At 35.4% G+C, this 12,056-nt stretch overlaps 1 protein-coding gene across 1 annotated transcript in view; it reads right to left on the bottom strand.

Moving 5' to 3' along the window:
* Nucleotides 1–5,692: 5,692 nt before the first annotated feature.
* Nucleotides 5,693–12,056, bottom strand: part of prex1 (phosphatidylinositol-3,4,5-trisphosphate-dependent Rac exchange factor 1) — an 84,459-nt gene continuing 78,095 nt past the window's right edge. The window contains exons 34-40 of the mRNA XM_083553860.1: nucleotides 11,353–11,496; nucleotides 10,943–11,057; nucleotides 10,650–10,716; nucleotides 10,241–10,416; nucleotides 8,788–8,890; nucleotides 8,556–8,623; nucleotides 5,693–7,938 (exon numbers count right to left, since the gene is read on the bottom strand). Of these exons, the coding sequence (XP_083409986.1) occupies nucleotides 7,896–7,938; nucleotides 8,556–8,623; nucleotides 8,788–8,890; nucleotides 10,241–10,416; nucleotides 10,650–10,716; nucleotides 10,943–11,057; nucleotides 11,353–11,496 (716 nt within the window). The 3' untranslated portion in view covers nucleotides 5,693–7,895. The remainder of the gene's footprint in view (nucleotides 7,939–8,555; nucleotides 8,624–8,787; nucleotides 8,891–10,240; nucleotides 10,417–10,649; nucleotides 10,717–10,942; nucleotides 11,058–11,352; nucleotides 11,497–12,056) is intronic.

The raw sequence follows: 12,056 nt of genomic DNA, 5'->3' as shown, positions 1-12,056 counted from the left end.
TCCAACCACACATCCATTTAAGAAAACTACATTTAATTTACAGAGATACCCCATCACCACAGATTTATTTTGTAAATGTTATCAAAAAAAATCTGTACAGTAATAAATTGTCTATATATTAGAGATTAGAGAATTAGGGGAAAAAATCTGGCAATTCAAATTTGTCATAACTTTTGATTTATTGGATTTAACCCATGATGTTCAAAGGACCACTCAAACACATGAATAACTATAATAGCTTATAATTTATCAATATAATATAGTTAATTATAATAATAAGAGGCAATATTTACCACTGTAACTAAATTAAACCCATGGCTTAGAGCATGAAAATGGGATAACTTGTAACCTCTGCAGTCCTTGGGAAGTGCAAATCTAAAACATTATTAACTGTTGCATATCACAGTCTGTTGCAAATATACTCCTTAAAGCCTCATGCAGTATTTTATACAGAAACGTGACTTCACTGAGTGTACTAGTCAGATTGAATCGATTGGTTCCAGCTCCATCCTCAAGAATATGCATAAAATCTGCATAAAATCATTGCAAATACATGATCACACCCACTCTACAAAAAATTGGCTGCTTGGGAAAAACACCATGAGTTTTATTTCTTTTCAACAAATAATTTACCAACTCCCCCACCTAATCTGAATGTATTAGGCGAGACTGACTTTGAGAAGTCTGTTCTTAAGGTGATACCTAAATATAGCGCTGATACATTAATGTGTAGGAAAATAGTCACATTAAAAGACAAAAAAGGAAATGATAAGTAGATGGTTGAGTGCTGCTTTCTGATGGTGTAGTAGGGAAAGGAAAAAACTACATGCATACAGTACAATGTATTTTCCACTTGCAAACCAATAATGAAAACATTGTGGGGAAAAAAAAACTTTGATGCCAGCAAGTGCCATGGCCTTAGAAGGTTAAACTGGTGATTTATTAATATTTTTTAGTGAGAGCTACTTAACTTGCAACAAAAACATCCAACAAGGTCATGTAATAATGTATGGTGTAGTGTAATCAATAAACAGCCCTGTCTTTACACCATCTGTCAATGCTCACCTCTTACTGTCAGTGTACAGAGAGCCTATGACCTTTACTTACACTCATCTATACTTGGTCTTATTCTGCATACAATATAATAGGTTCTTACTATGGAGTTATCAGTGTCTGCACTCAAACCTATGACATTGTATCACATGCATTCTATGTATTTATTGTTCTGCAGTTGTCTCATACCGTTGTGTATTTGCACCCTGTGTGGTCTTGGGTACTGTGTTGCGCTATTTTCAAGGATATACATTTTGTCCTGGTGTAGTATATGTACAGGCTATATTGATAAATGATAATTAAAAATTCACTTAATTGAGTGGAATGCATTGCCAATATGCTAGCTATTTTGCACTTAGCATTGTCCACTTTTGCACTTAGCAACAGTCCCTACTGGATGCAGAGGGTTAGTCCTTGTGAATGAAATCACTATGTTTGTAAGGAATATACACCTCTGAAAGGGGTAAACAAACATCTCTAAAAAGAATAAAACATTTGAAAGGGATTCAAATGTCATATTTGACCCCTACTCTGAAAAAAGGAACCCTTTGCCCCATGAAAATAAAGACTCAAGGTTTAAGGTTTAATATGCATTTGTTTGATGTGTGCAAGATGACCTTGCAAAATCTGCCTTGGATACCAAAGGCCTGTTTAGGAGGTTACAGATTCAGGATGGAAAATTGATTGTTAATAGGTTTTTACCACAACAACATTATTGCAACATCAGTAGTGGGCTTGTTTGTTTATAGGAGTCTACAGGTATAATAAGGGTAGGGCCTGGCAGTAGGCCACATAACTGCTAGCTTAACAGTGTCTGCTCCTGTTACCAAGGAATCTGTTACTAAGGTCCCAATAATTAACAAAGCACCATTTTGATATAATGCTTGAATGCCAAAAAGATTACATTTAAAAGAGTCTAATGGGTTTCTAAGTTCTGTCATGCGCCAGACCACTCAGTGAACGTGACAGTGTGATATATGCAGAATGTCCTCAGAAGTGCCCATTCACTAGTGACCACACTGAGAACAAATCATTTAATGGAGCTATGCAAAAAGTGAGGCAGACAGACATTCAGAACAGCCTGTACATTCAGGGTAGTGGCATCTGAATTGATTGCATTTTTTTACCCATGCAAAATCAGTGTATTATTGGTAAGCTTCCCTGGTAGATTTTAACATTCCAATGAGACAGGACATTGATGTACTAACCTAAATAGCTATCCTTCTCCTACTCCAGTGGTAGTCATCCTGATAGCATTAATCTTAGTCTTGAGTCCTGTTCCCCATTTTACTAATAGTACATCTTTTTGCTGATTTGTGGATAAATCTTGGCGCAATTGTCTTGGCAAATTGTCTTCAATTCTAAAACTGAATGTGCGGTGACAAGGATGTGTAAAGGCTTTGCTATGGCATTGTAGCTTTTCCCATTAAGCATTGTTTGTACATCTGTTGAGAATTGTATTAATTCTTCCTCACCTTATCCATAATTTCAACTTGTTGTGTGAAATCCTTTAAAAAATAGATGTCTTTTATAAAATAAGTTTTGAATTTGATATACTTTCATCTAATATCTTCATTATTGTGGGCATGCGCTTGTGGCTTATTATGCATCACATGATATGTATTGGCTGATGTAACTGTTACAATTATTAAAAATAATAATAAATTATTATTGATATCATTGTGCTAGGTATTGCTAAACTTTCTAGAGAAATCAACAGACTGATCTGGTTAAGCTGCTGAGCTAAAGCATGCAAGAGCAGGAGCTTGTACACTTCTGAATCATTGCCCCCTGATCAAATAACTTACGGTAGTGAATAGCTTTAAGATGATTTGAGTGCAGAAGTGCCTGACAAAAGCTGATGCTTTTATTACATATTTTAGCATTATCAACACAATTAGATATAAATGAATAATAAAAACAGGCATGGTATAATGGCTCAATAAGATGGAAAAGCTGCACCTGTGTAGGAGTAAAAGCACTGCTTATCGGGAGGACAAAATGGAACAGGGTGATATAATGTCTCTGTTTCTTTTTTTAGCCAGGAAAAGATATAAGGTTATGTATCTACCTCCAGCAAGGATGACTTACTCAGTACCTAGAAAATGTATAGCTTTGAAACATAACATGCTGTGGAGTCGGGTGTAGATCATACCAGAGGAAAAGGTTAAGCTAATAAACAAGAGGTTGTGATTAGTCTGCTGAAAAGCTTCTGTAAAGCTACTGGCCCAAAGCTGTATTGACTGTCTTTGAACTATTTTAATGTTAATTAATGGGGCTCAAGTCAGCACTGATGACTTTGCAGTCGTTTAGCAATAGTTCTAATGTTCCACCCTCACGGACCTCCTGCACGACTTGCCAGGATCATTTAGAAAATGCACTGCAAGTTTCCAGGAAGAAATTACAAAATTACTCCATGAGCTTACAGAAGCAGGATTTTTAATTCGACCTGAAACACTGAAATCTATTATTGTATTACAATTAAAATTAAAGCATGATAGAAGTGATTCAATTATATTCTTTTCAAATTTTAGCTAAAATGTACTATATGTAGAGTATAAAACGAGCTGTTTGCAGGGGAACAAGGCAGAGAGGGGATACGGAGCTTGGAGCTAAATAAAACTGTAGATTATTGGTAACACAATAGAAAGCCTAAAACCATACAACCTAGAAATACAGTTATGAGTCTGTAAGATGGTTGTGTGTGTGTGTGTGTGTGTGTGTGTGTGTGTGTGTGTGTGTATGTTTCAAAGACACCATTTTCAGCAACAAAATTACAGATTGCCTGTTTCATTGAGACCTTCGAATCCTCATCAATTATTCTTACAGCATGTTAAACTGGACCTAGTAATTAAGCTGTTTAGTGATGCATATCTTATATTACATAACTAATGATAATAGTACTGCTCCTTTTTCTTTTATTTTTTACACAGCCATGCTGTCATACCCCCAAAATTAAATGATGACAGTAAGTACATAAATTAATTAATAACAGTGGTTTTGTCATGTTATGCACCAACATTCTTTTTTGCCCCACAACCTGGTAGAGGTTTGAATTCCTTAATTTTTCTAAAGGAGATCATTAAAAGTTGCCAGTTTAAAATAATGTAATAAACAATAAAAAAAAAAAATTTATAATTGTAAAACAATTTGAATAAAATAAAGCTGCTACACATTTGTTTATAGATGATTAACAGCTCTGAAGTTTAGATGAGGTAAGATAGACTTTCTTGGCCTGGGGCATTTAGTTAATGAGTGCAGTAAATCATTGGTGTAGTTCAGACAGGGAACAATACTGCAAATTATATTTACACAATAAGTAAATATACTGTACCTAAAAAGCTTAGCAGATGCTTATATAACTAGGGTTTACTAAATCCTAATAGTTAAAGCTTACAATCCACTACAAGCTGAAGAGTGATACATAACAAGCTCTTGTAAAAAAGATTTATTGAGCAAGAGATTTGTGACTTTTCCCCCCAAGACAGTGCAATTAGTCACTGTAAATGGGCAAAAAAAAAAACCAATAAACCCAGAAGGCTTTGGAATAAATGTGCAACTTGAAAAAAAAAAGGAAATGTATTTTGTGTCAATAGTGTTCAAGCACACATTTTAACCAACCAGAAGCCACAACCAATACTGCTGCTTTAATTAATTGCTTGAGTCCAGGCGATTTGGGCCAGCCCTAGACTTTATGAAGTTCTGACAACCCCCAAGCGCTTTACACTCTACACCCAACCCAACAATATAATTGAAAAGTTGTCAATTAAAACATTTAGTAGTATTTGAGGTAAGTTTTTACTATAGTTTAGCATGCTCCTAATTTTGCACCGAGTCAAAGTCACTCAGTGTTACCAAGTATGGAGGCAGATGGATGGATGAAGTACATTGTTTCTGTACTACAATTAAAGTTACCCTTTTCATTCCTTTTCAAATTTTGCATTTAAATGGACTTATCAAATAGAAAAATTACTGATTTATTACAATGGTATTTTAATACTTATGCAGTTCCATTGTCTTGTTCATCATTCCTTTTTATGGAGAGATTTTTCTGTTGTTACTGAGTAAGAGAACCCTTACTCCAAGGAAACTCTCGTGAGAACCGTTGGGTTACGAGGAACATGTTTCTCTGAAATGTAGTAAAAATAAGAAAATTTGTCAATGTAAAAAGTCAGATAGTACATATTTCAAATGCAGTGAAGTGAAAATTTCCCAAAATGGAAATACTCAATAAAGAACAGCTACCTGAAAAATGTATTTAAGTACAGTATTTGAATAATAATACTTAAAAACATTCATCCCACACAATCAGAATTTATGTTTGGAGCAATATTTGTGTATTTCGTATAAAATAAAGGAATAAAAAATTGTGAGTTTCTCTCATACCTGTAGGTCTATTTATCAATAGAACAGCTCCATGTAATTTGAGAACATCTCGTGCAGGTCCTGTAGAATAAATGAGCTGGAACACTATTCATTTATGGACAACACTGGACACGTGTGTGTAAAAACCACCAAATGAAAAATTCTCCTGACCACATGAATACATTTTCTTTGGTCTGCATTTTTTGTTTTGCTTGATATGCTGCAAGTTAGAATATGAGTACTACATTCCATTTTACGAGGCAACACACCTTACTATGTAATGTCATGAAGTTTAATAATTCAATACTGTTTATTAACCATCAGAAATGAGAATTTCCAGACTGATTTGACAGAACACTCGGGTGAAGTAAAGACATTTGAAACATGCGTGTTGCTTTTGACAGTAATTCTGTGTATGTGATCACATGCATCAGCCAGCAGTGTGGAATTATATTAACTCAAACCTGTCAGAATTTAATAGACTGTTAATGAGCTGGAATTATAGACATGATGCAATGATCACATTCATTATAAAAATCTCTTAGTACATTCAGACATCCACAGATATTACAAGTTAAAGAGCATCACCATTAAATACTTAAGCTTATTCTATAAAAGCCTTTTTTTTTTTTTTTTTACTGACCAAAAGATTCCCATTCCAAGCCCCGGGATGCAGGAAATCCACCCAGGGCTGGACAACACTCATATACTAAAATACTTAATGTTACAGCATGCTAATCAGGTTTCTCCAAAGCAAGCTCAACCTCAATCAGATGTAATCATCTCACTTCCTGCTGCACATACAGTATACATATTAGGTATTAAAAAAAAATAAAAATGGACAGCCAAATATTTTTTCTTACCCAAAAGGCACCGTGAATGTAAAAAACACAGCATTGCATAACATTGATCATGACCCTTGTCACAGTGTTTTGTCATCTATGGGAAAAATAATATCTGTAGCATGTATAAGTCATGGGAGGGAAGGTGGCATTCCATTCAATAAAATATGATTAAAACTAATGTATTCTGTTCTGTGAATATAAATATCAGTTCTTAATTTAGAATGAAAAAAAAAAATAGCCTATGCTCAGTCTATCACAGGCTAATCAAATAAATAGCAATTGAGCTTGCTTTGAGAAACCAAAAAACGTGGAGAATAATGTTAGATTTTTGAGAAGCCGGCTCTGGTGCATTTTATCAAACTGTCTGTAAATTTCTACTGACCACATGGACATGGTTATAAATTTAAATACTGAAAACAATGTAAGTGGAAATACACAAGAAAGACTCTCCTATTCACATATACAGCATGTATACAAAAATGAAAAAGATGTACAGTTCTATATTGTTTTGCTTTAATATTAATTATTTAATTTAAATTATAGCATTATGATCCCAAATGAGACCTGTTTATGTTTTAAATATTGTGTGTGTGTGTGTGTATATATATATATATATATATATACACACACACACACATACATGAAATTTAATAGAATAAATTCTAAGCATCCTTCAATGATATCTTTGTGTTGTACAGTACTTTAGCAAACACTACTGAATAAGTTTATTTTTTAATTGTGCTTTTCAAAACACTCTTTGCTCTTGAATAGCTCTGTACTGTTGGTAGACCCAGAAATTAAAAGTGCCAAAACTAGACACAAGCAAAGAAACGTCTTTTTTTGTCTTTCTCTGATTTGATTAGAAGAAAAAAACTTGAGAGTTTATTATTAATAGTCAAATGTTTAACTGAATAACTTCATTTAGCTTTCTGACCTAAAATTTCTGACCTTTCTTCCTGGATCGTTTACTGAGTTTCTGACACAAACTGTAATGTAAAATCAAATAAAATTAAGCATAAAACATCTTAAACAGTGTCAGCTTGGTCCATTTAATACTGTCAGGCGGTTAGACCGGAATGCTTTAAGTAATTGATAAGACCTGATGTGATGGAAATTAAAACACTCCTTTTGAAGAATACTCTCAGAAAGGAATAGTGCAGGAATGCACACGCTAAGCTACAGTAATTGCACATAATCACCACGTGTCTGAGGCAGTGGAAGAGAGCAGCGCCAGCTAGAGACGGACCTGGTTAGCTCACCAAGGCTGCAGTCCAAGGCAAAGTGAGGAACACAGTCTGTTACAGGTAGTTAGGAACCTCGGTAAAAAAAAAAGATCCACAGTCTTAGTAGCGGCACCAATCAGTGGCAAAATCCAAGCAGATTAACAGAAGAAATGTGTGGTGGAGCAGTGGGAGTAGACTCGGCTACCCAAGGTAGCACTGTGACCAGACTATTCCCACACAGCTTTTGTGTGAGCCTTAGTCAGCCCCCTGTAAATGTCCCCTCAGAGCCAAAGTGTGGTAAAACGGAAATATCCAGCAAAAGCAAAGTGAGTTCTTTAACAAGTCTCGCTGTCCCAGAGTCTTTCCTTTAATATTTCAAGTGAACATTTAAGAAGCTCCGAGGAGAAACTCAGAGGTCACCATCGGAAGGAGGGAGACACAGCTTGTAGAGTCTGAAACAAGCAAAACAAACATATTTAAGCTTTTTTCTTTTAATATTATTAAGTTCAGAACAAAAGCTCACATGGCAAAACAGGACAACCCACAGAGAAATAGCAATTATTTTTTACAAAAACCAAAATGACTATAAACCTGTTACAAAAATTGACAATTTTAGGCTGCATTCTTCTCAATGTCCGTTTTATGTTGTATATGAAAATAAGTCGTTGTTTTATACTGGTCTTTACACTTTTAATAATAAACTCGTTTACAACTTAAAAGAGTTAATGTGATAATGATGTAAGCTCAGTACACAATACATACTGAAAGTACAAATTAAAAAGCATTGGATGACAAAAAAACCCATAAAAGCAAAACAATCAACCATTTGATTTCTAATCTTTTACACCTAGATGATGTAGCGGCATCTTTTTCTGCTGATTTCTAGTCATGGTTGTCTGAATGCTGCTTTAGCTGAGAAAGCAGAAAAGCCTAGTTTTGTCTCCCTTATGGCCAAAGCCAGGGGTCAAATATCATAACTGCTACGGTTAAACTGTAGATGTTGGGACTTCTGCAAAGGGTATTCAGGAAAGAAAAAGTTAGATTTGGCTTTGAGTGGAATATCTGATACCTTGGGGCGAAGGCAGGCATCTGGTCCATCACTTTAAGGTTTTTAGCAGAGATTTCTACTCTGGTGCCCTATGGATTAACATGGGTGTACACATTAATCTATAATCACACTTGAAATGTTACACTTAACCACAAAAAAACAAAAACAGCTTATCTCAGCCAATATATATAGGTCTGTTTTATAGTTTTATAAAGCCTAGTAAAGTTAATAGCAGTTCTTTATAGTGTCGTACCTGCTTGCGCATAATGTCCATAGTCTGCATGAAGCAGCGGGGCATGAGGCCATGGTTCCTTGCCAGGTTCATGGCCTGCTCCAAGGAGACAGCAAGGGTGCACCTGTACAACATGTTCCAGATTAAAGGCATTCTTGGATTCATGAATTCACACAGAAACTGATGAAGGGTTTAGTTTAAACCAGAAAACACATTCTGTAGAATAGAGGATTTTTTTTAACTTATGTCCATGATTCTATAATATATAAGGATTCTGCTTATTTATGCTAAACCAACTGAACGTCCATTTAAAACTCTGTTTGAATTGTAGGTTTGTGTGCAAACATAATCTCTTTCTTTTATAGTAAGTGAGTTTAGGCAATTTTTATAAAGGAGATTCTATCCAGTCATTAGTAGGAATTTATGTGGTACTGAGGATGTTGGCAGAAGAGAGAGAACAAAGAGATGGGGGAGGGGGATGCATCTCTTTATTGTTTTGAACCCAGATGGTCCCCTCTTTCTAAATTTGAAATTATATATAAATATTTTATAAATAATATATAAATTATTATAAAAAAAAAAAAAAAAAAAAAACCTACCACTTGTTTTGGGAAAAGCTTAATTGCATGTCCAGAAAGAAAGCATTCAGTCAGCTACAACATTCCTACTGAAACTAAATGTGTGATAATAAATCTGATGACATTGTCAAGTATGTATCAGATGCCAACACCATGCCTATATAAAAACCCATTTACTCCAGCTTGTCTTACAACTCATAACATCATACCATATTAAATTTCATGACATCATGTGATGTCATTGGCAAATCTGATGCATTGTAGAAACTGGAACAAATACCCTTTCCTTCATTCAGCAGCACTAACAAGGAACAAAAAATTTCCAATCATCTTGATTTACTATAAAAAAATAAATAAATAAAAAAAAATCTTTAAACCATGATGCAGCTTGAGTATCAGGTAAAATAGCAATGTATGGCTTTTACAACCAAATGTGCTCGAGATGCATTTGAATCTGGCTTTAATCTGCAAACCACATTCAGAAAATCTTTTTGTATTGAGCGTTTTTTTTTTTTTTTTGTCAGCAATTAGTTCATAAGTAACTGTTTTATTAGATGTTTTATTTAGATCCCTAATGAATCACAGTCAAATTGTGACCTCCTTAATGCGACACGAATTATAAATCATTACAGTATATGTTTATAGAAGAGTAACAGCAAACAGTTAAATAAGTAATTTGAAATACTTCCTGGGATAAGAACAAGTCTTTATCATATTATTTATGCCTAGAGCAGATATGAAGAACAACATTATGCAAAATGACAACTGGTGATTTCAGGGATCTTTTAAACAATCCAACTGAAAGCAATAAACAAGACAAGCTGGCGGTTTTGTTTACAATTGATATAAAACACATGAAACGATCAGGATCAAGATATCAGTTAAGTGGTTGTTACCTTTGCATGCCAGTGGCACACATGCTGATGTGACAAGCCCCCAGGCGGCTGCACAGCTCTGAGGACACCAGCAGCACACTGACTCCGGATGGGTGGCCTGCCGCACTCGGCTTCACATTCATGTATGTCTGCATGAGCCTGCACAGGTCATCCAGGGTGTTGAGAGGACGAAGCAGCTGTACAAGAGAAGTAAAGGAAAATGAGTCTAACTGATCTTGCCTAAGGTGGCCACATGAGGCTGCTCTGGCCATCCGCATCAGATTTTAAAACACAATAAGGGCTTGAGGGTATAAAATCAGATTTGGAGCTCAAGGACGCTGCAAGCTAGAAAGCAAACTGTGCATTACTAAGAAATTGAAAAGAAAAAAAAAACGAGAACTGATCAAACATTTCTGTAGGGGTTACTTACATGATCTATTTTCATAGCAGTGGAATTTGATTCAGATGATAAATTGGATTTCTCTAAATAGAAAGCCCTGCAAAAAAAAAGAAAAAAAAAAAAGACAAAGTTTAAAGGGCTATCACAATGTTGGTGTAGAGCTTACTTGTTGGAAATAATAATAATAATAATAAAAAAAACCACATTACTTGAATAATTTACACCCATGAATTTAAGTGTCAGCAATCACCACCATCTTGTTATTAAAAAATAAAAATAATAATAATACTGATCAAGGCTCTACAGTGTGTGCCTGACTTTACCTGAGCCTCCGGTAATAGAACTTGACTTTTTCGAGTGACACAGCATTGATCCGCTGCTGGAACTCCTCCATGGCCACAAAGTCCTGAGCTGCCACTCCTTCAGGCCTCTCCAATGCTGAGAAAACAATACCAAAACAAACATCTCTCTCTTTTAGCACATGTACAGTGTGCTGTATAGAAGGTGCTAGAAATCAGAAGTGTATTTATTACCTGCAGTATGCACAACAAACCACTAGATGGAAACCAAGAATTAAAAGTAAAACCAAACCCTTTTGACAATGTGTCTCTCAGTTAACAGTACTGTATTTCACAGTTTCTTATCAACAATGAAGCATCAAACAGTATCAAGACAGTTTTAAGGATGTAAACAAACTGAAATCACTTTAAAGCACACTCCATTATGTACACACCTCTGGTGAAAAGAGCTGAGTGCAGCTTGAGGCTGCCTCCGTTCTGCAGACGCGTGGGAAGCTCGCTGAAATGACAGCTATCCAGGTAAAGCGTGACACGGATTGCCTGCCGACTGCCTTCCACTTGATAATGCACTAGCGTGTCTGAGAGCAGATGTGATTGAAGGATGAAGGAGAACCGAAGAGGCAGAGACAAAGCAAAGAGAATTAGTTTGGCATTAGTGTCTATTACGAGTGTGTTTCCTAACGTGTGTTAAATTTCCCCTTTTAAATATATTTCTAATGTCATAGTTAGTATACAAAAAAAGGAATAAAGGTATATAAAAACAACCTCCTGCAGGCAAAAAAATCTTAAGCAACATTTTCTCAACAGGAACACAAAGAAGTGAAATTCAGCACCTTAGCAGGAAACACAGACTCGATTACAAAAATCCTTTTTCTTTCCTCCAACCAAAACACAGGCTTTGAGATAAAGAGACTACACTATCTCTATCTCTGCTAACCATGTTGACATTCCTGAAAGGGACATCTGGAGGGTGTGTGTGTGTGTTTGTGTTTGAAGGAGAGGCGTCTTTAAAGAGAAGGGATTTGGAGCCGTAACACTACTGTGGACTCGTGCAGCTGGTCTTTTACAATGGAACACATCATTTTAATTATTTATAAATAGCAGAGATGTACAAACGGTCACCCAAACTGCGACTTCA

This window comes from Silurus aristotelis (assembly GCF_946808225.1).
Source record: "Silurus aristotelis genome assembly, chromosome: 11".
In the NCBI taxonomy this organism is placed as follows: domain Eukaryota; kingdom Metazoa; phylum Chordata; class Actinopteri; order Siluriformes; family Siluridae; genus Silurus; species Silurus aristotelis.
This window is presented reverse-complemented; position numbering and strand designations above follow the sequence as displayed.